The 24652-nt window shown below is 47.4% G+C and overlaps 2 protein-coding genes across 2 annotated transcripts; both read right to left on the minus strand.

Annotated features, from left to right (window-relative positions):
* Positions 1-202: 202 nt before the first annotated feature.
* LOC309693929 (E3 ubiquitin/ISG15 ligase TRIM25-like) lies at positions 203-9111 on the minus strand. The gene is made up of 2 exons (XM_082513598.1): positions 6040-9111; positions 203-5223 (listed from the first exon to the last, which is right to left on the minus strand). The coding sequence occupies exon 2, from the start codon at positions 5125-5127 to the stop codon at positions 3217-3219; it is 1911 nt and encodes a 636-aa protein (XP_082369724.1). The 5' UTR covers positions 5128-5223; positions 6040-9111; the 3' UTR covers positions 203-3216.
* Positions 9112-9285: 174 nt separating this feature from the next.
* On the minus strand, positions 9286-22504 carry cyp7b1 (cytochrome P450, family 7, subfamily B, polypeptide 1). The gene is made up of 6 exons (XM_082513616.1): positions 22362-22504; positions 17481-17617; positions 12629-13225; positions 11883-12089; positions 11626-11804; positions 9286-11010 (listed from the first exon to the last, which is right to left on the minus strand). The coding sequence occupies exons 1-6, from the start codon at positions 22433-22435 to the stop codon at positions 10717-10719; spliced, it is 1488 nt and encodes a 495-aa protein (XP_082369742.1). The 5' UTR covers positions 22436-22504; the 3' UTR covers positions 9286-10716.
* Between the last annotated feature and the right edge of the window lie 2148 nt (positions 22505-24652).

Consider the following 24652-nt stretch of genomic DNA (forward strand, 5'->3'; position numbering starts at 1 on the left):
CTCACACACTCAGCTCACACACAGCACAAAGCCTCCAAAAGTTCACGCTGGAACAACCATACTGCCGCCTTTTCATTGTTTACTTCCACCGGATGTCCCGCTCTGAAGTTCCGGCAGGAGGAGGATGTTCAAATACTTTGTTCCGCTTGGAATAAACGTCCTTCTTTCTTCCTAAAACCTATTTAAATGTACCAAACTGAGCCATAAATACATAAACAGCGTGTTACAAATAATAAAGGAGAGAAAATGGAAAGAAAAGGCCTCGTTCAGGTTTTTATCCATAATGAATCATATCCATTCTACTACTGATCATTCATATACTCAACACCAAAGAGTCTGACGTGAATGAATACTAACACACGGCTTTATTTTATTGTTTGATGTGGGTCTAAAATAAATGAGGAATTAAGTGTGTTTGTGGCGTGCTCAGTCTTCATTAGCGGAAATCATTTGTAAAAAGTTCAAAACATAACGTCTAGATTTGAAAATGCAAACGCACACCTCTTTGTGCCAAAGATAATGAGATGTGATGATGATTAAAGTATGTCCTGTTATGGAAATGTGAAATAAATCCACACAGACACAAACAGGTTTGAGTTAGCTTCACTCAGGGCACAAAGAGCAGCACAGAGCGTGGCAACAAGCTGACAGTCGTGTGTAGAGATGGGCCCAGCACAGCGTCACAGTGCACTCACAATATCTTCTACTGAAGGAGGCAGAGCGCGATGCTGTGGGGCCGTCGTTCAGCAGCTCAGGCTGACACAGAGAAGAGCAGCATCTTCACATATGCAACACATTCTAAGAGTTTTTATGTGTTTTGACTCGGGCACTCCTGAGGCTCTTCTATGACTGCGGGGGCATCGGCCATCTCCTGCGCTCGGGTCTGGGGACAGGACCAGACCGAAGACCGGTGAGGAGGGCAGGCCCTGTGCTGATGCAGTGGTGGAGGCTGTGAGTAAGGAGAATGGCTTCTCAGCTCTGATGGACCACACTTCCTGCCTCACATGCGATGTAGTGACATCAGCGGGCAGCTCCTTGCTGCGTCCATAGTCCACTCTGTACCACACTGTGAAATAACACTGCACCTCCTGTAAACGATGTAAGGCACGTGATCTGCTGTCTGCCTTTAAAACTCTGCGCACGCAGGTCCTCAGTCATGGAGTTGTGGTAGTCCTGTGGTCTGCTTAGCTTCTCTACAATCACAGCTTCTGTTAACATTCGGCCTGCAGCTGACCTACGACCTCCCTGTGCATAAATGTTACCTTGTTTATATAAGTCTGCTTCAGCTGTGTGCAAATAAAACTCATATAACTCATCTATAGATCATAAGTACTTTGTAACCAATAATTACTGCAAACACTGCTGTGAATTCTCAGAAACACGCGATCATATGAATATACGCCCACAAAGGATTTGTGGTCTGTCTGCAGTTTAAGGAGACGCTGCTCTGATCCAACATCTTCAGCATGGAGGTATAAAAGTATCACGAGTGGAATAATGTAACAAACAGACCAACACGTGACCCGAAGGCTTTACCAGGGTTTGTGTGCCCAGTGTCCCCTAGAGGGCGCTAAAACACAAGCATAAATCTCCACAAACATGAAATAAGTAGCGCCACCAAACAATAAGATACAGACGCTTTAATAAACCAGTGAGGTGCTCAAACAATATCAGACTACCTGCCATAAAAAGGAGAAACTCGGATCCTGTAAGATTCTGTCAAAGCGTGTTGTAATTCTCTTAAATCAAGGAAACACGTGACTTCATGTTTTTACACCGATAGTTGCGCCAGCAGCTCAGTCACATCACTTAACCGCTAAAACCTTTTTTCCAGGAATGCAAGTAAATAACTTTAATCAAATAATAATCGGATTTACTTTTTTCAGCTTTTTTGTAAAACTGTGAATTTTACGCTCATGTGTAACAACAATAAAACATCAAAGTGCACAGTGGCAGACGGAGCATGACAGGAATGCTGTGTCATAAACACGGACTGGATGCTGGTCTAGTACATTTGTGGAGCCAGTAGCGGTTCTTGATACGGGCGACACGGGCGGCAGCCCGGGGCGGGATCACGGGCGTCGGCAAAAAAAATGCTGCCCATGCTCATGCTGCCCGACATCAGCCAGCGCATAGTGGGAATGTCACAGGCACCGATCGGTTTTCTATCGCCCATTTGCTGGGAGTAAGGGCGCCCCCCCGCGTTTGCGAGGTACGCCTGCTGCGTAGGGAGGAGAGGGCGGGGCGGCGGGGGAGTCTCTGGCTGGAGCAGCATCTAATAACCAACTCGCAAAATAAAACAAAACAACAAACACGAAAACACCAGACATCATGATACAGACTTATAATCTGCACCGATGTTTTTTCTATAGGGAAAAGTGAGCGCGAGAGCCCTCGGTGCGCCTGCGCGCTGCTGAAGTCAAAGTAAACTTTATTGTCATCTCCGCTACAGACAGTCCAGCATATAGAGACGAGACGACGAGGCTCCAGTTACAACAGTGCAAGTAAACAAACAATATATATAAGAAAATAAATATACACTTTAGGACTCGGGGTAAAGGATCAATAGCAATTTAAAATTTACAGTTTGATGATTTAAAGTCTCCACACAACCCGTCGAAAGGGGAGGGGCCTGCTGCTTCCAAATAGAGCGTATTTCATTCATAATGATGTAAATCCAAGCTCATTATGGATTCATGATCTGAATCCTGGGTTGTGTGAAATCCCAGAAAAGCACCTTAGACAAAGTGAATCTGTGAACTAAGGTGTAGGTGTGTTAGGTTATGTTGTGGTGATCCTCGGGTTGAGGGATGGGTGTTCAAAATTAAAACCAAGATGGACAAGAAAAGTTCAAAATCATCAGGTGCTCAGTTTAGAAAAAGGAGAAAAGAAGTTGGTTTTAATCACTGAAAGAAAAATAATTAACAAATCAAAATAAAACAAAAGCATTTTGATCAGCCCTATTTCTACTCGATTAACAATAGATAACCATTAGGTGTCACATAAGATAAAGTATCCTTAGTTTTCAGAATTATTAGAGCTCTTTTTTCCTTTTAATTTACTTTGTCCAAACGATTTCTAAATGGCTTGACAGTACGTACAGAAACAGTTCCCGGAGTGGCTTGAAACTTGGAAAAATGGCTTCTTTGGAATGTTAGCTGACTTCTGAAGTGACGGACAGAGACAGAAGAAATGAAGTTCAAGCAGAAAGAAATCCTACAGCAGCTGAACCAACTTGGCAGATCCCGAACAAACCCAGAGTCCGACGTGGAGGGGCTCTGTGAAGGTGGTCTTTACCTTTGCAAGGAGAGTCATGGAGCCGGAGACGCTGTGGAAGGACAGGATACCTGCGCTCTGATCCACGTACACCCCGATCTTGCTGGACTGAGGAACCTGTAGGAACATGGTGGTGCTGTCATGTCTGAACTCGTTACTGTGACACCACAACGCCCACGACTTGTCGTTGAATCCGAATCCACTCTCACTTCCTGTTCTGCTGATGCTCTTGTAGGCGACCGCTATAGCAACAAACTTGCTCCACTTCACCTCCCAGTAACACCGTCCACTCAGAGCTTCTTTGCCGAGGACCTGAAGGCTGTCGAACCTCTCTGGGTGATCAGGGTACGACTGCTCCTTCTTCATGTACGTGACCTTCCTGTTCCCCTCAGACAGTGACAGCCATTTGCTCACTGTATTTGGATCCAGCGTGATTGGACACATATACTGTAAGAATTCGTTTCTGGTCTTGGGCTCTGTCGGCGGTGCAAAAGGTAGCGGCGGCGTCACCAAAGCTGGGTGTAGTGGGGCCAAAGCCGTGGGCTCTGCTGGAGGCACCACATGTTTCAATGAATTTTTGCGTGCTGCTGTTGCCAGAAAAGCTGTTAGATGTGGTGCTGGTGGAAAACGGGGTTGTTTCAAGAAACTCTTGGGCTCTGCTGGTGGAACCACACGTGGTTGTTGGAAGGCTGCTGATTTGACTTCTTCTTCTTTTGTTATGAAGGATGTTGGTGCTGGGACTATATGCGGTTGCTTCCCTGAACCCTCGAGCTCTGCTGGTCTCAGCGGCGCCTCTCCTTGGGTCCAGCCCTGACTCAGAAGGTCTTGGAGTTTGTCTTTGAGCTGCGATACCGCCGCCGTCACCTCCTCAAAGCTCAGAGGAGGGACGTTGACGCCGGTGTGTGTAGATTTGCCGAGTGCTGACAGCGAGTAGAAAGTGAGTAGAAAGCGGTGGTGGTCCTCGGTGTATGAAAGCTGCTTCAGCTCCGAGTCTTTCTTCTTTAACTTGGCGATCTCGTTCTGCAGCTTCTCCTCGAGCTCTTTGACCCGACGCGTTTCTGTTTCCTGCTGGATTCTGATCTGCTGCTGCACTTCGGAGCTTCGTCTCGCGATGAGTTGGGCCAGCTGGCTGAACACCATCTGGCTATTCCTTGCTGCTTCATCGGCAGAAATGTTGATGACCCCCACCTGCTTCTGAAGCACTGTCAGATCTTGCTCCAAGTCTTGGATTCTCTGCTGGATGTTCTGCCGACATGGATCGAGCTCATTCTGCCTCTCGGCCCGCTCTGCTGCCAGTGACACGACGTCGTGGCCTTTGTGTTCGCTGATAGAGCAGAGGTAGCAGATACACTGCTTGTCACTGCGGCAGAAAACTTCCTTCACTTTGTTGTGGAGAGAGCAGATTTTTTCTTGGAGGTTTGCTGAGGCTTCAACCAGTTTGTGGCTCTGAAAGGCCTGAGAATCGTAGTGAGGCTGGAGATGATCGTCGCAGTAGGAGGCCAGACACTGTAGACAGGACTTGGTGGCTCTCTGCTTCCTCCCAGTGCAGAAATCACAGGGCACATCTCCAGGTCCAGCATAGTTGTGATGAACAGGAGGAGCAGCTTGGAGTTCAGTTTTCTTCAGCTCCTCCACCAACTCTGCTAACATGGTGTTTTTGCCCAGCACTGGCCTCGGTATGAAGGTTTTCCTGCACTGGGGACAAGAGTGAACCCCCCTTTGATCCTCTCCATCCCAATGGTTGTTAATGCAGATCATGCAGTAGCTGTGCCCGCAGGGAAGAGTCACCGGATCCTTCAGCAGATCCAGACAGATCGAGCAGCACAACTTTTCTCTGTCCAGTTGAGGCATTTTAATTCTGAGAGACAGCCAAGAGTTTCTCTTCTTCTCAGCAGATTAAAGGCGAGTTCTGATCCGAACCCAAACTTGCGCCAGTCCGTCGCACGTCTGCAAGACACGACAGCAGCAGGAAATATGCGGACAGAAACCAGCTGCTGTGTTTAAGAGCAGGCAGCAGAAAGAAGCTATCAGGTTTAACTTCATTCCAGTCCAAATATGATGCCAACATGCATCACAAGACCACCCCCCTCCTCTTCCAGACCCAGTGAGCTTTACTCATATTTGCACATTTGTGCGTGTGCAGTGCAGAGCTGCTGTTAGAAGAACAGAAATCTGATCACTGTAGAGGAGCTGAAAATGAAGCATTCAGTCGATAATAATAATAATAATAATAATGATAATAATAAATGATCAGCGTGTAACGCACGAGCCTGGAACAGCTGTGCTGAGAAATCTGACACACAGAACAAGACGTGATTTCTACTTTAATAATGAGTGAATGTGTGCGGCCTGGCTCCGCACCGCTTCCTTCTCCTCAACTTGCCATGACAAGAATTTCATGACACTTGCTGAAAAATGCGAATGCTCGGCTGGGAAACCAGCAGGTCTGCAAACAGATCCAACAGTTTCTTTTAACTCTCCTGAATCTGATTTGCAGATAACAACGCACACATCCAACACACAATGGTCGCCTCTCGTCTCTCTTATGTACAGTATTGCTACTATTGCACAACTGACATACAATTCTATTCAATTCTATTGTTTTTCTTCATTTTTGCTGCTCTTATCTTTGTATTGTCCACTTTGTTTCATGTTCAAGCAAATTTCCCTGATACAGGTTTGTCTTATCTTATGTCAGGTGTTTACATGCTTACAGTGTAGGAACAGGTTGATGAAAGGGGAAGATAAACCTCCTGTACTCACGAGTATGTGTTTAGTGCAGAGGACAGTATCGTCAGGTGTGCAGGCTGGATCACAGAGCACCCAACCTCTCCTCGCCTCCTCGTAACTCACGAGAACTGTAAATGTGAAATTACAGAACATGCACATGTTGTGTGCCGAGTCACGGAGAGCAGTCTTTGTTTTATTTGAGGATTACCTTCAGACAGGCAGAAGAAAAAGTGCAGTTTGGTGCACACAGAAAGCTGAGAAGCTGCAGAGGAGGAGGAGTTTATCAGGTTCATCTTCATTCCATGAAGTCACGGAGCGAGAAACTGCGACTGACAGCCTGATCTGGGAGTACAAACTCCTCTAAACAGAAAACCAGAAGACCAACGGAGGAAAGCTTTGACATCATTCAGACTCTTTGCTGTGCTTTCCTTGTTTTCCTTCATTGACACGTGCACAGAGGCTGACCGGAGACCAGCCACAGCAAACCCACCTGAATGTACAGAATTCAGGAAGCACAGAACGGTCACAGGCCTCTGGCCTCATACGGGTCGAGCACTCCATGTTGACCTTTAACGGCAGATTCATGTTGGGGAGTTCAGGTTTGATGATACTTTCTTGTAACTTTAATCCAAACAGTGAACTCACGTAGGAGAGCGACCCCCGGAGTCGTCGTTCGCAGAGCGCCTGCAGCCTCGAGTCAGCACGGTGGCACTTATGCTTAACTGATCTGCAGCCTCCTCTGCCAGCGCGATGCAAACTGATAGAAATGCTCAATAAACACACGTGCTGGCTTGAAGGCAGAGTCAGTGAATAAATCCTGAGCTGCAGCTTCGTCCTCGGCCTCCTGCTAGGACTAATTTCTGAGCGTTCACCATGGCAACTGGCTCATACAGAGCAGAGCATCTATTTTAACCCGGCGGAGCCAAGAAATGGCCGACTTCAGCGTTTCTGTCATAGATGAAGCTGCTTCTTTGATCTGGATCTTGAAATCCAGCTCTCAGCTGTGGCTAGCGGCTCTGCGCCTGTGAACCGTGGGTCAGAGGTCACGAGGCTGGACAGACGGGGGTGTCTGTGGCTCCGTCTGCTGTGGCGAGACACAGGAGCAGCTGAGAGGAACTTTGAAACAGACAGCACTGTTCATCTGTGTGTGATTCGGGGCGATTTAGATTCTGTTGTGCATTTAAAAAGCTGCCTGACAACATTCAGTGACTGTGTTCGTCGTGCGAACAGATCCGGACGCATTCAGCAGCCCGCTATGACCCACAGCTAGTCCTAAAGTCATCTCAACCTAAGCTTCACTTCATCTCCAACAAGATGAGTGTGACCAAACCAAATCACTGCGATTACAGCAACATAAATGTTAATCACATGTACAGCTGCTTCCTGGAGCAGAAGCAGGGATCGTGCACGCGGATCCTTCACTGCTTACTCTTGCTCAAATATGTGGTCTGTCTGAGCGGACACGAGGGGATCAGGTTTAACATCATTCCAGGACGAGCAGGACAGTTTAACAAAACAGCAAACATCATCGCTGGAAATGTTCTGTCAAAACAACAAAAGCAGGCCAGCACGTTCCCATCAAGGCCGAGGCCGCGGACGCCGCTCTGACCTGCTGTCAGCTTTGGTCTCAGGGCTGCAGAGAGCCAGCTTTCTTTGGGTTAGCTGCTTTAACCAAACCCCAAAGCCTGTTAACATAATACAAGTCTTTGTTGTCATTGCACAGTCACACCAAGCACAACAATGCAACAACATCAAACTGTCCCATGTCGGCACTACGCACAACTAAACACAACACTGTAACTTGAAGTGCCAGAAAGGTAAGCGCAAAAAAGGATGACTTGATAAACAAATAAAAGAATGAGTGCATGTTTATTATTATTGTTATTGCCCCCAAAAAGTCCAGGGGGGTAGCCAATCAGGTCAGCTGTGAGCATTGATCAGGGCTGTTGTAAAAGCTGTCGTGGAGTCTGTTCGTTCACAGATAATCAGTTTTTGTTCTGTTAGCCTAACCCAGAGCTTCAGAGCCATTGGGGGGGGGGGGAGAACCCTTGGAGGACACTGCTAGCATAATGGACAGGTTTGTGATGAGGCGCCCACGCAAACGCAAAGCAGGAGATGAAGCATCGCTGAATATGTTTCTAAACCAACTTCATTCAAAGACTAGAAAATATGGTGAAGCAAATCTTCCCTTTGGCTTCACCTGCACAGGTGCTGAGGTAGGTCTCCCTGCAGGATTAGTTTCCCTGCGTCGGGAGCAGCGCTGGGCTCTTCAAATCACGGACAAACAGGATCCCACATTCTTGATCTTTAGTTCACAAACACTTGTTGTAATGACTGACTACTCCTGACATGTTGGAGATGTTTGCTCTTTATACAGTAAAGTTACAGCAGGATGCAAATAACATCAGGCTGATCCTGCCACGATTTGTTCCCCCTGTCACAGACAAACAGGATCCCACAGCTGTTTATGTTTTTGAACACATTTTGCATTTTTTGAAAAGTGTATTGAGATCAATGTTGAACATTATTACACAGGAAAAAACTACTACATGTAAAATAATGACACCGTGAGCCTCTGCCTTTGTAAATGGAGGGACAGTAACTGCGTGTAAAACCTGCAGACAGTCAGATTAACAGCATTGTGTCTCTATCATTCTGCAGTTCATCTCATGTAAACAATAACGTGGCCACAGCGTGACGTGGAAAAGGCTCATACCTTTGACGCTGCGTGACGAACTCTGTATTCCTCGTCCACACGGAAACGCAAAAAAGGAGTTTTAAAAATCTGTTTTCTGTGATTCGAAACGTTGTTTACGTGGACGAAACAGCTGCGTGTTCAAAAATACCCGTGTAGGTGCGGACGCAGCGTAAAAGAGTTTATTTTATTACTGCCTGCAGATTACTTGTGTTTGCTTAATTGTTTACTAAATGTTGGAGGTGAGAAATAAACCACAATGGAGCAAAACATGGGCGTGTGGTTGGAGGGTGTGTTTGTGCCTGTGCACGCGGGGGGGCGGGGGCGAACATTTTTGTTGTAAAACAAAGGGGGGCCAGTAAAAACAGTTTGGGAACCACTGCGTCATTAGTGTTCGATGGTGTGCGTCTCCTGGCACTGGGCGTAACTGCTAAATGAATTTCCTGAGTGGAGCTGTAATCATCACCCTGATTAAATCTGTCTGCTCCGTTTAGACCTTCATGGCCAAAGAAAGACGCGAGTTTAGAGAGAAGCTGGTCGTGCTCGGCGTCTGTGCTGCTCAGGTTACATAACACCACGCGACACAGCACGTTACATTTTATTTTAATAATAAAAGACCAAAATCACCTGAAATGCATCAAAATACACATGTACGGGTATTACTGTGGAGTATCAGGCCCTCTGTACACTGGCACACAGTGTCTCGTCCACAGGCTGCAGTACAGGGACGGCTCACCCCCAAATCAACACATTTTAGAGTAATTAGTGCAAAGAAAATAGTTCCTGAATGAAACGCTTGTTAAAAGCTCGGTGTCGGTGCATCTCCTCACATCCCCGTGAGGGAAGAGCAGTCGGACCTACAACACACCTGATTTTGAGGTGAACTGCTCCTTTAACGGCGCCCTGCAGGTCCTCGCACAGTTCATCCACAAGTGGGACAGTTTCACATTAAATCTGTCAGCTGGTTCACTGTGCACTCACACCACAGATCTCAAACATCGTTTTCCACCTGCAGTCTGACGTGCTCAGCGTGCTGACACTAGGTGGCGCTACAGGAACAGCCTCACTGTCCAGGAAGTCCGGTGCAGGGTTATCATCAGCTGTTTTTACACGCTCCTCAGAGGGCCACGCCACCGCTCTGACTAAGAGCGTGCCGTTAACGGCTGACCTCGTTACATGCAGGTGGCACTGACTCGCTGCACCCTGTGGGACAAACACAGGAGGGTCCGACTCCAGGCCTCGAGGGCCGGTGTCCTGCAGATCTCACCCTGGGTCAGCACACCTGAATCACATGATTAGTTCATCACCAGGCCTCTGGAGACCTTCAAGACATGTAAGGAGGTCATCATTTAGCCTGCAGGACGCCGGCCCTCGAGGCCTGGAGTCGGACCCTCCTGATCTGACAAGTTTCCTTCTCAGTCTGCTGACAGCTTTAGGCTACGTCCACACGTATTTTTGAAAACTGAGATTTTCCGTTCTCGTTTAAAAAAATAAAATAAAATAAAATAAAAAAAACCCGTCCACAGACGCAAAAATGAAGCAAAACGCTGCTATGAACATGCCAAAGCAACAGGTGGCGATATATTCCTAACCGTGTTGGCCAATCAGAGGCCTAGAAGCCTGGGTGGGAAAGAGTAAACAAAGACGGGGCATAGAAGCAGAACAGAGTGCTGTTTGTGGAGGCACAGCAACTGTGTAAGCATGTAAACACTGCAGAGAGTAAAATTAACAGCATTTTGTCCACGTCCGCCACTGTAGAAGTTCTCAATCTAACGGTGTTCACAGCCGACTCTGAAGTACGCTGTGGACGCTTGTGTTTACGCAAAGCTAAGCTAACCGCGGCCGGACTTCCTGCACAGTGTGGACTGTTCCTTTAACTTTGAGAGCTGCAGTGTTAATATGAAAGCATGCAAATGCAACACTGTTTACCTGAAGCTCCTGGCTCATACAGTATTTACACCCCAGTGCTACATAAAGGTACATACTGGCAAACAGAACCGAGGCACAGAAAACCGTTAGACAGGCCGCAGCCTGTAGCGGAAGCGGACATCTTCAGCTGGTAGCATGACTCCCAGGCCGGCTCTGCTGAGGTCCAAGGTGGCTTTGCTCTGGCCCTCCTCCAACTCCAGGTCCAAGTAAAGCAGGATCACGGACAGGAACTGTTTGATCTCATTGATTGCGAAGAAACGTCCGGGACACTTGCTGGCACCTGAGCCGAAAGGCATGAGGTAATGCTTGAGCTTCTGGCCACGCTTGTAGAAGTTGGTCTTCTTCTGGCCGTTCTGCACGTAGCGGTCGAACCGGAACGTCTGACGGCACAGAGAGAAGAACGACAGCGTGACGAACAACAGTCAAACGTGGCATCCCTTCACTGCAAATGACTGTTACAGCTTCGGCTATAAGCCCTGAGAGGAAGAAACCACCGACTTAATAAACCTGGGCTCAGATGGAGCCCTGCCACAGAATGATGACCTTTCACCCCGTCACTCCTGGGACAGGCTGAGGTGCTGATAAGCTGGAAAGCGGAAGAAAAATGGATGGAAGATGGAGTTTGACTAAAATGCCAACAGATGGCACTATTGTTCCCTGTGCTGCTTTAATAACCCATCATTTCCCCCAACAGCAGATAATCAGTCTGTGTGGATTTCAAAGGTTTCCAGACTTTCCTCTTAATTTGGAGTTGATCACATGACTGGATGAAAACACCTTAAAGTTACACAAAAACCAGAACTGTGATTCTGCAGGGATTCAAGGCTTCAGGGGTAACAGCCCCTCTGAATACAAACGCAAAGAAAGACATGCCACGCTGTCATTTGGATTTTTTAAAGTCTCACCTTAAGGCAGGTATGTAATCAGTTCAAAACAACAAATGCATGTATTAAGGTGCACTGAGTCCTTTTAAGTTGAAAAGTGGTCCAGCGTACCTGTGGGTCCTCGTAGATCTCGGGGTCCAGGTGCATAGCCTGAGGGTACAGGGCAATGATGTCTCCCTTTCTGACGGCCGCCGAGCGCTCGGCATCCAGACGCAGACTGAAGTCCTCCTGAGCCACCCGGATGTTCATGGAGGCCGAGCACAGGCGGAGGCTCTCCTCGATGGCGCTCTCTGTGGAGACAGTCGGGTCAATGATCTTCAGGTTCACATCTCTAAGTGTACGAATGCAGAATCTCTGTGTGCACGTACCCATGTAGAGAAGTTTCTCCAGGTGCGCTGGGGTCAGCATCACATCCTTATCTCTGCTGAATTCCACCCCGCTGAGTCTCAGGACGTCCTCGAGCTCCCGACGGACGAACTGCAGCGCCTCAGGGTGACTCACCAGGTAATACGTGACCCAGAAAATAGCAGGAACCGTGTTCCCCAGAGACGCCCACAGGATGGCAAAGTGATGAGCTGAAAGTCAGCAGGATGCAGAATGTCATCCACAAAAAGCTTCCACGCAGCATTTACACTCAGGTCACAAAAACAATTATTGTCTATATTGTGGGCTGTTGAGCTGCCAGTGGCACTGGTACACTGCACAGGGAGGGAAGAAAGGCCTAAATCCATCAGCAGCTGCAAACACATAAAGCAGGCCGACATTACGCTTCTGCAACAGCCTCCACAAAACCCCCGTCAAGTATTTGAGACTGTGCTTAAAAGCCGAGTCAGTTCAATTTAGATGAACTCTACCATTAAATAAACATCATCATATAGAGCCAAACTTGGTAGAAGCTTGATGATGGAAACCAAAAGCATTTGGTCAAGGTGGGATTTGCTGAGGGACATTTATTAGAAGCGTTCAAAGAAGTGATTCAAAACTTGAAATGACCAAGACAAGTTCGCGCCCACGATGGGTGGATGTTAACCTCCGACCACAGCTGCACATGAGCCACTCGAGGTCTGGGCTGTAGGACAGCAGAAACATGTTTGCACAGCAGCTAATTATCTACCTGCTTTGTCGAAATCCCTCAGCGTGTCATACTGCTCAAACATCTCGAATCGTGTCCTGATGAACTCTGAAGAATGTGACCAGCAAGACATCTGGTGCGGCAGGAAGTAGTTGATGAGCCTCTCGCGGATCGCCCTAGTCCGTCCCAGCAGCCAGATGGGTATCTGAGCGACGAGGAGCGGAAACATCTTGTCAAACTTGATGAAGTCCGTCTCCAGGACGCTCATCCCGCTGTGGCGGCTGGCGGATGGCGGCTTGCCGTACATGGTGAGAAAGGTCGCCTCGAACATGATCGAGTTGCAGAGCTTGTACATGTAGGCGGTCTTCCAGCTGCTCTCCTGGTCCAGGTAGTCCTGACGAAATACCAGCATCAGGTTACCCATCATGCTCTCTGTCAGGGGCGTGAGGTTATCCCCTTGGAGGAGAATGAAGCCGCGTGTGATCTGCTCCTTCAGGCCGGGGAACTTGCTAGTAACAGGTGGATAGCCAAAGGCAAATGATGCCACCCTGTTGGAGAACTCGTGAAAGTCCAGCTGCCGGCCTTGTTTGATGATGTTGGGATACAGTAAAGGATCCATGATGAAGGTCATGTATTTACCTGTATTTATAAAAGATGCAAACCGTATCAGGTGTTTAATCTCAGACTGGAGCTTTTTAAGATAAAAGGTCAGCAAGTCTATAAAAAGTTGGGACAGAGCAAAAAAAAAAAAAACAGCTGGAAAGATCAGTGGTCCCGAAGAGAAACAGCTGGAGGAGCCGACTGATCACTTTGAGCATGTGCGTACATATATACACAAGATGGTATTCTCCTTCCTGTATATACAAGCGCGTATATACAGGAAGGAGAATACTATCTTCTAGCTCAAAGAGCAGTGGGAAGAAGTAACGTAGCTCAGCTCAGGCATGCAGCTTCTTCCTGAGTGTACGTAACATGTTCTATTATCATGCTGCCTCAGCCCATCACTGCATTTAAACCACGTCTTTATACACGATTTAACCCAAACACAGACTCACAAAAACCATTCCCAGACGTTCTCACCACGAGCACGTTAAAATCAACCATCTCTGTGGTCCAAAGGATCTTAAATATCAACTGGTAATAGATTACTTTGTGCTCTAAACATTATCTAACTCTAACAGCTCGAACACCAACTAACAAAGCCCTGAAGTTTTAATTATTTTGACTGTAAAAATAAGACATTTGTATGATGAAAATACCCATCTGTGTGTTATAAGAAGTGTCCTGAAAAGATAATTTTGTGCATTTTTATCATTATTTCCTCACAGCTCGACACTAAAACATCTGCAGAGACAGTTATAATCTTTAATTTGGTCATGACTAGGTGTCTGATATTATCAATCCTAAGAATTTATTCTGCTTTACCATTTCAGCTTTTTCATTTTCTACTTGTGTCTGCGTCCCATCATTCACCTTAATTCTGTCTTATTCATCACCTACATTATTGATAAGTTCCTCAGAATCATTCCCAGAAAAAACATATTAGTATCACAAGTAAATAATATAAAGTTTGACTATTTAGAAACCTTGAACATTGATATGTATAATGACCTGGAAACAGCGCACAGCTTCACTGGCTCGTGGTCACTCAGGTGATTGGGTATAGAAGGAGTGTGTCAAAAGTAGGGCTGCCACAAACGATTATTTTGAGTCGACTAGTCTGCGATTATTTTTGCGATTAGTCGACTAATCAGATCATCATCCATTACAGCTTATTGCACCAGCAGCATCTGCTCTTATATAACTATCATTAGCTTACAGCTTGAAGTGTTTGTGCTAACTAAAAATAAAGACAAGATGATAGTTTATTAAATTTTAATGAAGTTTGCAGATTGTTTCGGTGAAGTTTAATAAACTCCTTGCTATCTAAAATATAACAGGACACCGGAGTATATTCTGGAGCATCTCACACTTCTGATAATCAGCTGTCTGCTTGACGTTTATTCAGCTGTGTAAAAACTTTAATCTCAGCCAAACCGATTTACTCAGGAACAAATAAAATACTGAAAAAAGCCAAACAACAACATTTTTAAGTTATCTAAGTGACTCATATATCATGTTTAACCTGAGTAGCGAAAGATGGCGGTGGGTTTGAAAACGATGTGCCGGGAGTCCGGTGTTCTCACGGCTCTAGTGAGCCTAGCCCCCGGCTCGCTATCGAGCTAGTGGGTAACAGACGTCTCAGAAAACGTCGGAGCGCTTTTGAAAATATGCGGTGTCTTGATAAACTGAGCAGATATTTGAGGTTTACACAGTTACATTCTCGCCTGAAAATATGTTAAACGTTTATTTTGTGACCCAGAAAGAATAATAAGAGTAATATTAAAACTAACTAGCTGCCGCCATTGTTGGAAACTGAGCAGTAGTGATGTTCGATTCGTGAACGAATCGTTCAATACTCAAGAATCACTTTACTGACTCGTGAATCATGATTCACAAGCCCAACTGACTCACTGACTCATCCCTGTTGCTGTTAGCAAACTAATTCCATTAGTAGAAATATATCTAGCTTATAATTAAAATTGTGTGGGGGGGGGGGGGGGGGGGGGAAACAACAGCCAGTTTCGTAACAAAAGCATTTCTGCTCTGAACTGGAAGAAAAACCCCTGAGTAGAAGCTCACATCAAGAAAATAGCTCCTCCGTTCACAGTAGCATCGTGCTGCTAACATGCTAACATCACATTTGAGCTACTCACCCCCTCCCTCCTGTGCTGAATCAAAGAGCGAGCGAACAAATCACTAAGGACTCACTCACCCCCTCCCTCCTGTGCTGAATCAAAGAGCGAGCGAATCACTCAGGACTCACTCACCCCCTCCCTCCTGTGCTGAATCAAAGAGCGAGCGAATCACTCAGGACTCACTAACCCCCTCCCTCCTGTGCTGAATCATAGAGCGAGCGAACGAATCACTCAGGACTCACTCACCCCCTCCCTCCTGTGCTGAATCAAAGAGCGAACGAATCACTCAGGACTCGCTCACCCCCTCCCTCCTGTGCTGAATCAAAGAGCGAGCGAACGAATCACTCAGGACTCACTCACCCCCTCCCTCCTGTGCTGAATCAAAGAGCGAGCGAATCACTCAGGACTCACTAACCCCCTCCCTCCTGTGCTGAATCAAAGAGCGAACGAATCACTCAGGACTCACTCACCCCCTCCCTCCTGTGCTGAATCAAAGAGCGAGCGAACGAATCACTCAGGACTCACTCACCCCCTCCCTCCTGTGCTGAATCAAAGAGCGAGCGAACGAATCACTCAGGACTCACTCACCCCCTCCCTCCTGTGCTGAATCATAGAGCGAGCGAATCACTCAGGACTCACTCACCCCCTCCCTCCTGTGCTGAATCAAAGAGCGAGCGAATCACTCAGGACTCACTCACCCCCTCCCTCCTGTGCTGAATCAAAGAGCGAGCGAACGAATCACTCAGGACTCACTCACCCCCTCCCTCCTGTGCTGAATCAAAGAGCGAGCGAACGAATCACTCAGGACTCGCTCACCCCCTCCCTCCTGTGCTGAATCAAAGAGCGAGCGAGCGAATCACTAAGGACTCACTCACCCCCTCCCTCCTGTGCTGAATCAAAGAGCGAGCGAACGAATCACTCAGGACTCACTCACCCCCTCCCTCCTGTGCTGAATCATAGAGCGAGCGAATCACTCAGGACTCACTCACCCCCTCCCTCCTGTGCTGAATCAAAGAGCGAGCGAACGAATCACTCAGGACTCACTCACCCCCTCCCTCCTGTGCTGAATCATAGAGCGAGCGAATCACTCAGGACTCACTCACCCCCTCCCTCCTGTGCTGAATCATAGAGCGAGCGAATCACTCAGGACTCACTCACCCCCTCCCTCCTGTGCTGAATCAAAGAGCGAGCGAATCACTCAGGACTCACTCACCCCCTCCCTCCTGTGCTGAATCAAAGAGCGAACGAATCACTCACTCACTCCCTCCCTCCTGGCTCACAGCTGCTTCTTCTTCTTCTTCTTCTTGGTTGGCAACCAATGTTAAGGCGCATTACCGCCCCCTGGCTCACAGCGCAGTGGACATTTAGATGAGAAAATGTATATTTGACACACTTAAGGAAAATACTAATAAAATACAAATAAACAAAATAAATGTTTATTAAGCAATTTTGATAAGAAATTGCTTAATTTTAGAAATGTTTTTGCTCTTTTTTTCTCTATAAAATAGTTGTTGTTTTTTTGTTTTTTTTATCATTCATCTTAGCAGTGGGATTTACATGAAAAGGGAAACAAATTAAGTTTGAGTGAAAATGTAAAATTTTTGCACTCTCTGGTCAACTGACTCAGTGAATCAAATGACTCAAAACACCCGATTCACTTTGGTGAGTGACTCATTAACACTCGATTCAGCAAAAAGAATCAAATTTACCATCACTACTGAGCTGGGCGGTGCTATGAATTCTGGTACACAGCTTCTTCTTCTTCGGGGTTTAACGGCAGCTGGCATCCTTGTACATGCAGTGCTGCCATCTTCTGTTTCAGTCCGTTATTACACTCTTAAATCCTGCTACTTATTCCTGCGTCTTTTGGGATCTTACAAAGCTTCAAACGACGCGTCGACTATTAAACTAGCCGTCGACGATTTTGATAGTCGATGTAATCGTGGCAGCCCTAGTCAAAAGCAAAGATGGACACAGGCTCACCCTGTCACCTGCTCCGTAATAATCTGTGCGTCACACTTGTATAATTTACAGGATTTTGATTTTTATGAATGACTGAAGTGCAGCCCTGGACTGTTTTAACGAGTTTGTGCTGCTAACGTGCAGACAGGCCGTCTCTCTTTAATGGGGCTGGTAGGGACGCTGGAAATACCAACCTGCTATCTGGACGGTAAACACATCTCCAAACTTCCTCTTATGTTCTTTCAGAAATTTGTGGGCATCTTTCCCAAACTCCAGAGCTTTTCCAATGAAAGGAATCCAGCCTTTTATTAAAGGGGGCTCATCTTCTCGTCTGCAAGCAACACACAAGAGAAACCACATTATTTCACCTCTGTGAGTTTGACATCAAACAGTTTATCTGGCGTCACACAGCGTGTCTGATCCTTTGAATCCTCCTGTGGACGGAGGCTCAGGTGTTCCTGTTCACTGAGATTGTGAAACTGTAATAAAGGGTAACCTCAGGCAGAAAAACACTCCCTCCTATAAAACACCTTCAGAGTCTGCTGCGGTTATTAAACAGACGTCTGCCTGCTGTGAGCTTCAGGATCTGTTTTCTATCGGCTCGCTGCTGTTCGGTCAGCTCACATGTAAACTTGCTTTTAAACAGAGAATCAGTCAGTGCAGTTTGATTTAATGCAAGGAGCCTAACATGCTGCATCAGCCCGTGTGTGCACTGTGCCCCATTCCCTGGATTAATGGCCGTAATCCTGAGCAGTCCGGTGTTTACCCAGAGCTCTGCCGTGGAAGCCCGAATGTCGTGAAGGCATTTCTCAGGAAACACGAAAACGTGTCCGGGCCAGTCACAATCTGAGCTCGACTTCCTGACCTAACATCAACGGTTTAAGCGCCGAGTCTCCACTTTGATCCGAGTTACAAACCCTAAACGAGCTGCGAGTGCAGAAAGCCAGAAACACTCCACCCAGCTCCACGTTTGGACAGAAAGGTTCAGTTTGATAACACAGCAGGAAACAAACTATCACAACAAGCGTCACATTTACAGGGTTCATGCCTCAACAAGACTCCGATGTTCTGCATAATTAGCAAACAGGGAACGAAACCCTGAATTAACGAGGGACGAGGACACAGAATGACTTCAGCTCTCTGCCAGAGTTTACAGCCGGATCACCTCGAAGCAGTCGTCGGTCACAGTGATGCTCTGTGTTCACACTACTGATGGACTCGTGTACACAAACAAGCACACACAACGTGACCCCAGAGAAGTGCAACACAAACACAGCATTTCTGAAAGTGAGGCCTTTCTCTCCGAGCTGCTCCCTCCAGGAGTCACATCTTCTGTTCCAGCGTCCTCCTCTGTCACTGCATGTCCTCCTTCGCTACGTCCACAAACCCGAGGCTTTCCTTCACTCATTCCTACATTTACATCTGTCTTAATCACCTTCACCTGACCTTCAGGTAAAAAGGACGCACACAAAGGCAGAAAGTAACGAGATGTAAACAGATGTCTTTAAACGTAGCCAAGGAGTGAAACTAAGACTCCGCACGACTCCCACGGGCCGTGAGAGGAATCGTGACTCCGGGGGAACAAAGAGAAACGCGGCCCTGCCGGGTCCGAGCTGAAGGGCGCCTCACTGCCTCGAGAAAACAACTTGTACAAAGGACCGAGCAGCAGGGTCATTACTGCGCCGCATTCATGCGCAGCGGCTGGAAACGTTCCACCCTTTAACCAATCTGAGGTTCCCGCTGTGAGTTTCCTCCTGAGCTGCTAAGTGTTCCCCTGCACTTCCAGTCTTTGTGCCTCACACTGAGAGGAACTTCCTCCTGGGAGCAAAAGGTCACGGGACACCCTGGAGGCGGCCCAGTTGTCTTCAAACACAGACAGGAAGCCTTTCATTGGGGCCAGACAGCCAAACATCGCCGACACCATCAGTTAATCTGCTCTCATTACGTCATCTGAATACAAAACAACTTTATTTCTATCGCACATTTAAAACCAAAGGTAAACTAAAGTGCTTCACAACGAGGTTAAAACACAACAGATATCTGAATCAGACCAGAGAACCGGGTGTGAGTCTCTCCCGGTAGCTGGTTGGGTGTAAAGTATGAGTGCATCTGCAGAACGAGTCACCTGACCAACAGCCGGTGTGTGTGCACTAACGTGCGGCCAAACCTAACGAAGCCGTGTCTGCACATGCTCAAACATCAGCCTCCCACCTCCAGTCACTCCCTGCAGATGCGTGCCTTTCTATCCCACGCTGTGCCACGTGACCACACCGTCCGTCTCATCCAGGTGAAACCCGTGAAGCCGGGTTACTGATATTTCAGAGACATCGTCCCGTTTCATGTGCTCAGTTTAGATGAACCTGCAGCAGCTGTGTCAGACTGCAAAGTGTGGAAACTGAGGAATGACGCACTGTGTGTCGGTCCAGACACCGAGTGTCCGCTGTGAGACGCCGAGTGTGTCAGAGACCAAGACGTAGAGGCGATCGGCGCTCTGAGAACGACCGCGGGGACAAAGAGTTCAAGAATGCAAGACAGAAATATTTGGAACATCCCACCAGATGGACATCAGCGCTCCCACTCAGCTGTGGGAATCCAGCATAAGGATCCAGAACAGGACAGAGCTGGACGGAGCGTGCAGTCTGAGGAGGCACTGTCCTGGAACAGCAGAGTTTGAAGCCTGAGCGTTTAAGTCCTTACAGTCGTTCGAAATGCTCGGAAACTCTGGATGTGCAACCACAAATCTGCTGCGAGAAGAAAGAAACCAGAGAAATCTGCCTTCAGAGTTTCTGTCGATGCTGCAGGATTCTCAGGGTTAGCCGCTCGCTTCAAACGCTGAGTGAACGACGTCACTCGTGAGCCGAGGGCGTCTTCAAACACCCCACACTGTTCTGGAGTCAGCTTCACACCAGGCGCATCAATCAGATGCTCCTCGAATGATTCGGTGCCGACCAAATTCATCCAAACGTGGCTCAGAGATCTCACCTGTCCCACCTGCAAAAGCATTTGTCTATACTGCGCTGGAGCCGAGCACAAGCCGAAGGGAAGCCAGCCGTTCCCAAAACGTGTGATAAAGGCTGTGAGTGGCGTGCTGCTGTCCTCCATGATGGTCCGCCTTGCACCAGCGCTGAGAACCATGCGCTCCTGCTCAGGACGCTGAGCATGTGTTGAGCAGGAGGGATGGGATGACGTCCTGCTGCATCAGAGACGGGATGCATCCCATTTCATTCTCATCTTTGGAAAAAGCAGCCGTCTCACCTGCTGATCTGGGGTCAGCTGAAACAGGTGGCTCCCATAAATCACGGCTGCATTTCTCCCCCTCACCGTACGCTCCTTCCCTCCAGTGGCAGGAGTCAACTTACTTAACCAGTGATCGCCGTCTACAGGGCAAACAGCTGTAACTCGCTGCAGTCGCCCGGCGCGGCGCGAAGGATGAGGGTGATGTCATGGTTCCTGCTGGAGGTGGGAATCACCATACATCCCACGATACGATGTTATCACAATACTTAACGCACGATACGATGTTATTGCAATTTTTAAAAATATTTTGCGATATTCAGATTCTGTCCATAAAGTTAAACTTTATCAATATTCATTTTATCTAATATCAAAGTCTCACACTCAGTCTTTCTCTCATTTCAGTTTTATTGTTGACAAACTGAACGGTTTGTATTACAGTCTAGTCCAACTGAACTGAAAACATCTGGTACAATTACAGCTATTTATAAAAACTATGCAATATGAAAACTATGCAGCCCCTTCAGCAACTGAAGAATTTGAAAGTAAATTAAAACAAAATATAATTTTACATTAAATAAAAAAGTTTTAAACTTAATTAAAATAAAACATGTCTTAAATTAAAATAAGTAAACTGTCATGTTTATTGCTGCCATAAGAAAAGTTAAACACATTTGGACAGTGTCAGGATTGTTGCTCAGAAAAAGGATCAACATGCTCTGAAGTCAGAGCACAAAAACCTTTTTTGTAACAAAACATCGATTTCTGCTGTCCCTGTATCGATACATTATTAGCAAACAAAATATCACGATACTACACAGTATCGATTTTCCCCCCACCCCTAGTTCCTGCCATTAGTAACTGGGATGACCACGCTGGACCGATTTCCCCTCTGCAGGGCGATGACGGTTTGCCCCTCTGGTAATGCTGACACGTCCTCACACCCTCACTGCAGGAGTTTTGCGGCCCTCGGGTTTCTCCACCTCAGCTGATTGTTTTGCTCTTCTGTGGTTCATTAACTTTCACTGATTTGCTGCCTGTATTTTTCTTTTGCATTGATCGTCTCTCTGATCTGCTTCATTCATCTTATCGATGAGTCTGTCACCCGAGGATCATCGAGATGAAGCTCGATACCCGAAAGCTCAGTGCTGACAGACCTGAAGTCCTTCTGCACGAGTTCTGGGCTCTTCATCAGACCCGGAGTCTCCCGAGGGGAGCAGAAGCCTCTCCTTCAGCTACAGTTGTCCTGAGGAGGAGGTTTTGAGGAGATTCACGGCTGACCAGCCTGCGATACTGGGGTAGGGGCAGGTCACCATCCACCTGAAGCTGCCTCTAAGACTCAAACTAAGACTTCAGCGCAGCTCCTGTAGCGTCTCTGTGATGCACCGGGTCTGTGCGTGAGTCTGAGCTTCTCCCCACTTTGACCTCTGGTCGTCTCTCACTCAGTGACCTCATCCTCCATCTCTTTGTTTCCTTTCGTGTGCGTGTTGATCTTCTTCCACTTCCTGTGGCAGCATCGATCTCAACACACTTCCATCATGTGCCCGAGTCTGGAACGGGACAACGAGCACTTCCGTCCCGCAGTGACCCCAGGCTACCCCACCCTTTGCTTCGCTGCTGGGAAACATTACAGTCGGACTAGCAGTGAACGTGACCCGGGTCAAAACAGAACAAACACGAAAACATCGTTCATGAAAAATGTTACAATGCCGATAATCACCGACACGTTTCAGAGCCAACCAGGAGCTCCGCGTGCAGCAACTTTTCTCATCAACACAGACACGAAAAATCAGAGCCGAGCCGAGCCGGGCCGGGCCGGACAGAGATGCGGGCGGACTCACCTCGTCCTGCCGCGCAGGACCAGCAGGAGCAGCGGCAGAAGCAGGCCGAGCACCAGCAGCAGCAGCGGGGACATGATCCTACCTCTCTCCGGGACTCACACCGGAGCGCTACTCTGCGGGAGCGCGCACACACACAGATACACGCGCACATCACCGGAAGCTTTCAAAATAAAACACACCAACTTCAGTTTGTTTTTATCGATCATATGGATGCCACATGTGACACACAGAATACAAAGTTATAAGAACAAAGATAAAAACGAGGCCGCGAAGACTCAAATCTCCTTCACTGAGTGCGTGTTCTTCGTGGATGTGGGGTTGGAGTGGAAGCTCGCTGTCAGCTGGGACAGTTGCAGTCCACGCCTGTGAAAACGGAGACCACCAACACTGTTAGGGACCGTGAAAAGAGCTCAGGCAGCTTTCTCTCTAATCACATCACCGTGTCTGATGAAGGGATGAAGGCAGATCAGGGTGTTTCCTTTCATGAGACCAAAATATACCTGACCTAATAAATACGTCTCTGGGAAGTAAAACGAGTTTCATGGCTGTCACAACACTGCAGAGCGTTGTGTGTCTCGTCCTGTTCTGTCTTATCTTGTTTATTTGTGCATTTGTTTGCACATTGCACTTTACGTAGTCCTGTGTTTGTGTGTTACATGTCTGGTTGAAATGACAATAAAATCTGTCGATTCATTTCAATGAGAGTTTGTTTGTGGCAGAGACCAGCTAAGAGAACAACAGCATCCATTATTAACCAAACTTTGGATTTGCAGACTCAGCAGGTTTTGTTTTTCCACACAGTTAATCCAGGAAAGGCTTTAAAGTCATGCAGAAGTCAGACGGCCGAGTCCGCACCGCCTGCACCAACACACCGAGTTACATCCTGAGAGGACAGAAAACTGGCTTTCATGAAGTGATGCTTCTCAGCCGGGGAAAGCGCCACAGTGTTACTGATGATCGGTAACAGTCAAAGAAGTTCCTGTAAAATTAGCTGAAGTGCAATAAGAATACTTGTGACATAAAAACCAAAAACAATCATTTTAAGTGTTCTGTGAGTCTGTGTGCTCGGGCAGACTGTAACAGGAAGCAGGCCGAGCCAATCGAAACCAGATATCTGGAGGTACATTCATGGCTTTTCTGTCTCTGTATGAAGCACTGCCGTGTACCTGATAAAACACCGCCTCTCCTGAAAGCCTAGGAAACAAGCACTGCAAACAGCCGAGTGTGTGCGTGTGTGTTGTGCTGACATGAAAACTACTATCTAGGAACAGGAAGGAGACAGAACACGAGCTGAGGCGCTGCTCTGGTTCTGCAGCGTGACATAATGTAAGTGTAAACCTGCTCAGTGCACACTCACAGAGTCAAAGTCCACTCACAGAGGAAGCAGCGAGTCCCTGCTGTGTACCTTCTGCCTGCCAGACACGCGAGCTGTGCTCCACCCGCCAGCGGAGAAGAACAAAGGCCACGACTTCATGAAACTGCTGCAACGAGTATCAACAGGAGGACGTGTTTTTGCAGGGCACAAAAGAGAGACTGCAGTTTGGTGAAAGAGCCTCTGTAATATCTCTGATCTCAGATAACGTAGCTTTACAAATCATGGCTCTTACACCTGTGTTTGCGCAGGTAAATGTGTTTTAGATGAGTCCAGCGTGCAAAGGCAGCCCTCCCTGTATATGCAGGAGAAACCGGTCAGATGACCTGTGAGCACAGCTCCATAATTCAATTAACCTCTTAAGAGCCAAGTCTACCTGATCTCCTGCCTTTTGCCCCTGGAGGGGGGGGTGTTGGGGCTTAAGGGGTTAAAGGGAAGTTGCAGAAGTCCAAAATCTCCTCAGCTGGAGACAAAAATTACATTTATTCCCCAAAATCAAGTTTTGAGCTCTACGGACTGAGAAATTCTGACATTAGAGAGAAACCACCAATCAGATCAGACGATGCACAACGAACACTTAGAGAAGAATTTCCTTTTAACAGGAAGAACTTTGTTGGAACATGTTTCTGCAGTGAACTTTGCCGCTGGGATTCGCTCACAGATTTCATCTGTTGACTCTAAATCTGGACACTGTTCCCTGTTTTTTAGTTTGGAGCGTCTCAGTACTGGACAGCCTGGATGACCGAACAGGTTTCAGCTTTTAAGTCTGTGAAGCCAAACTGAAGGCAGGCTTTTGTTGGTCCTGAACTGATGCTCGACGATCACTCCAGAAGGAAACTGAATCAGGAGCAGAGCGCCGATGCTGAATGTCTCTGAACATCCACTTTAGACATTCTCATCTCGACTGTTTCCCACCAAG

This window comes from Aulonocara stuartgranti (genome assembly GCF_965226115.1).
Source record: "Aulonocara stuartgranti genome assembly, chromosome: 18".
Classification (NCBI taxonomy): Eukaryota; Metazoa; Chordata; class Actinopteri; order Cichliformes; family Cichlidae; genus Aulonocara; species Aulonocara stuartgranti.

Coding starts and splice junctions, on each gene's coding strand:
- LOC309693929 (XM_082513598.1), bottom strand. CDS start 5,127: ATGCCTCAACTGGACAGAGAAAAGTTGTGCTGCTCGATCTGTCTGGAT.
- cyp7b1 (XM_082513616.1), bottom strand. CDS start 22,435: ATGTCCCCGCTGCTGCTGCTGGTGCTCGGCCTGCTTCTGCCGCTGCTC. Junction 17,618..22,361: donor GTCCTGCGCGGCAGGACGAG/GTGAGTCCGCCC, acceptor TGTTGCTTGCAG/ACGAGAAGATGAGCCCCCTT. Junction 11,011..11,625: donor AGATCTACGAGGACCCACAG/GTACGCTGGACC, acceptor CTGTGCCGTCAG/ACGTTCCGGTTCGACCGCTA.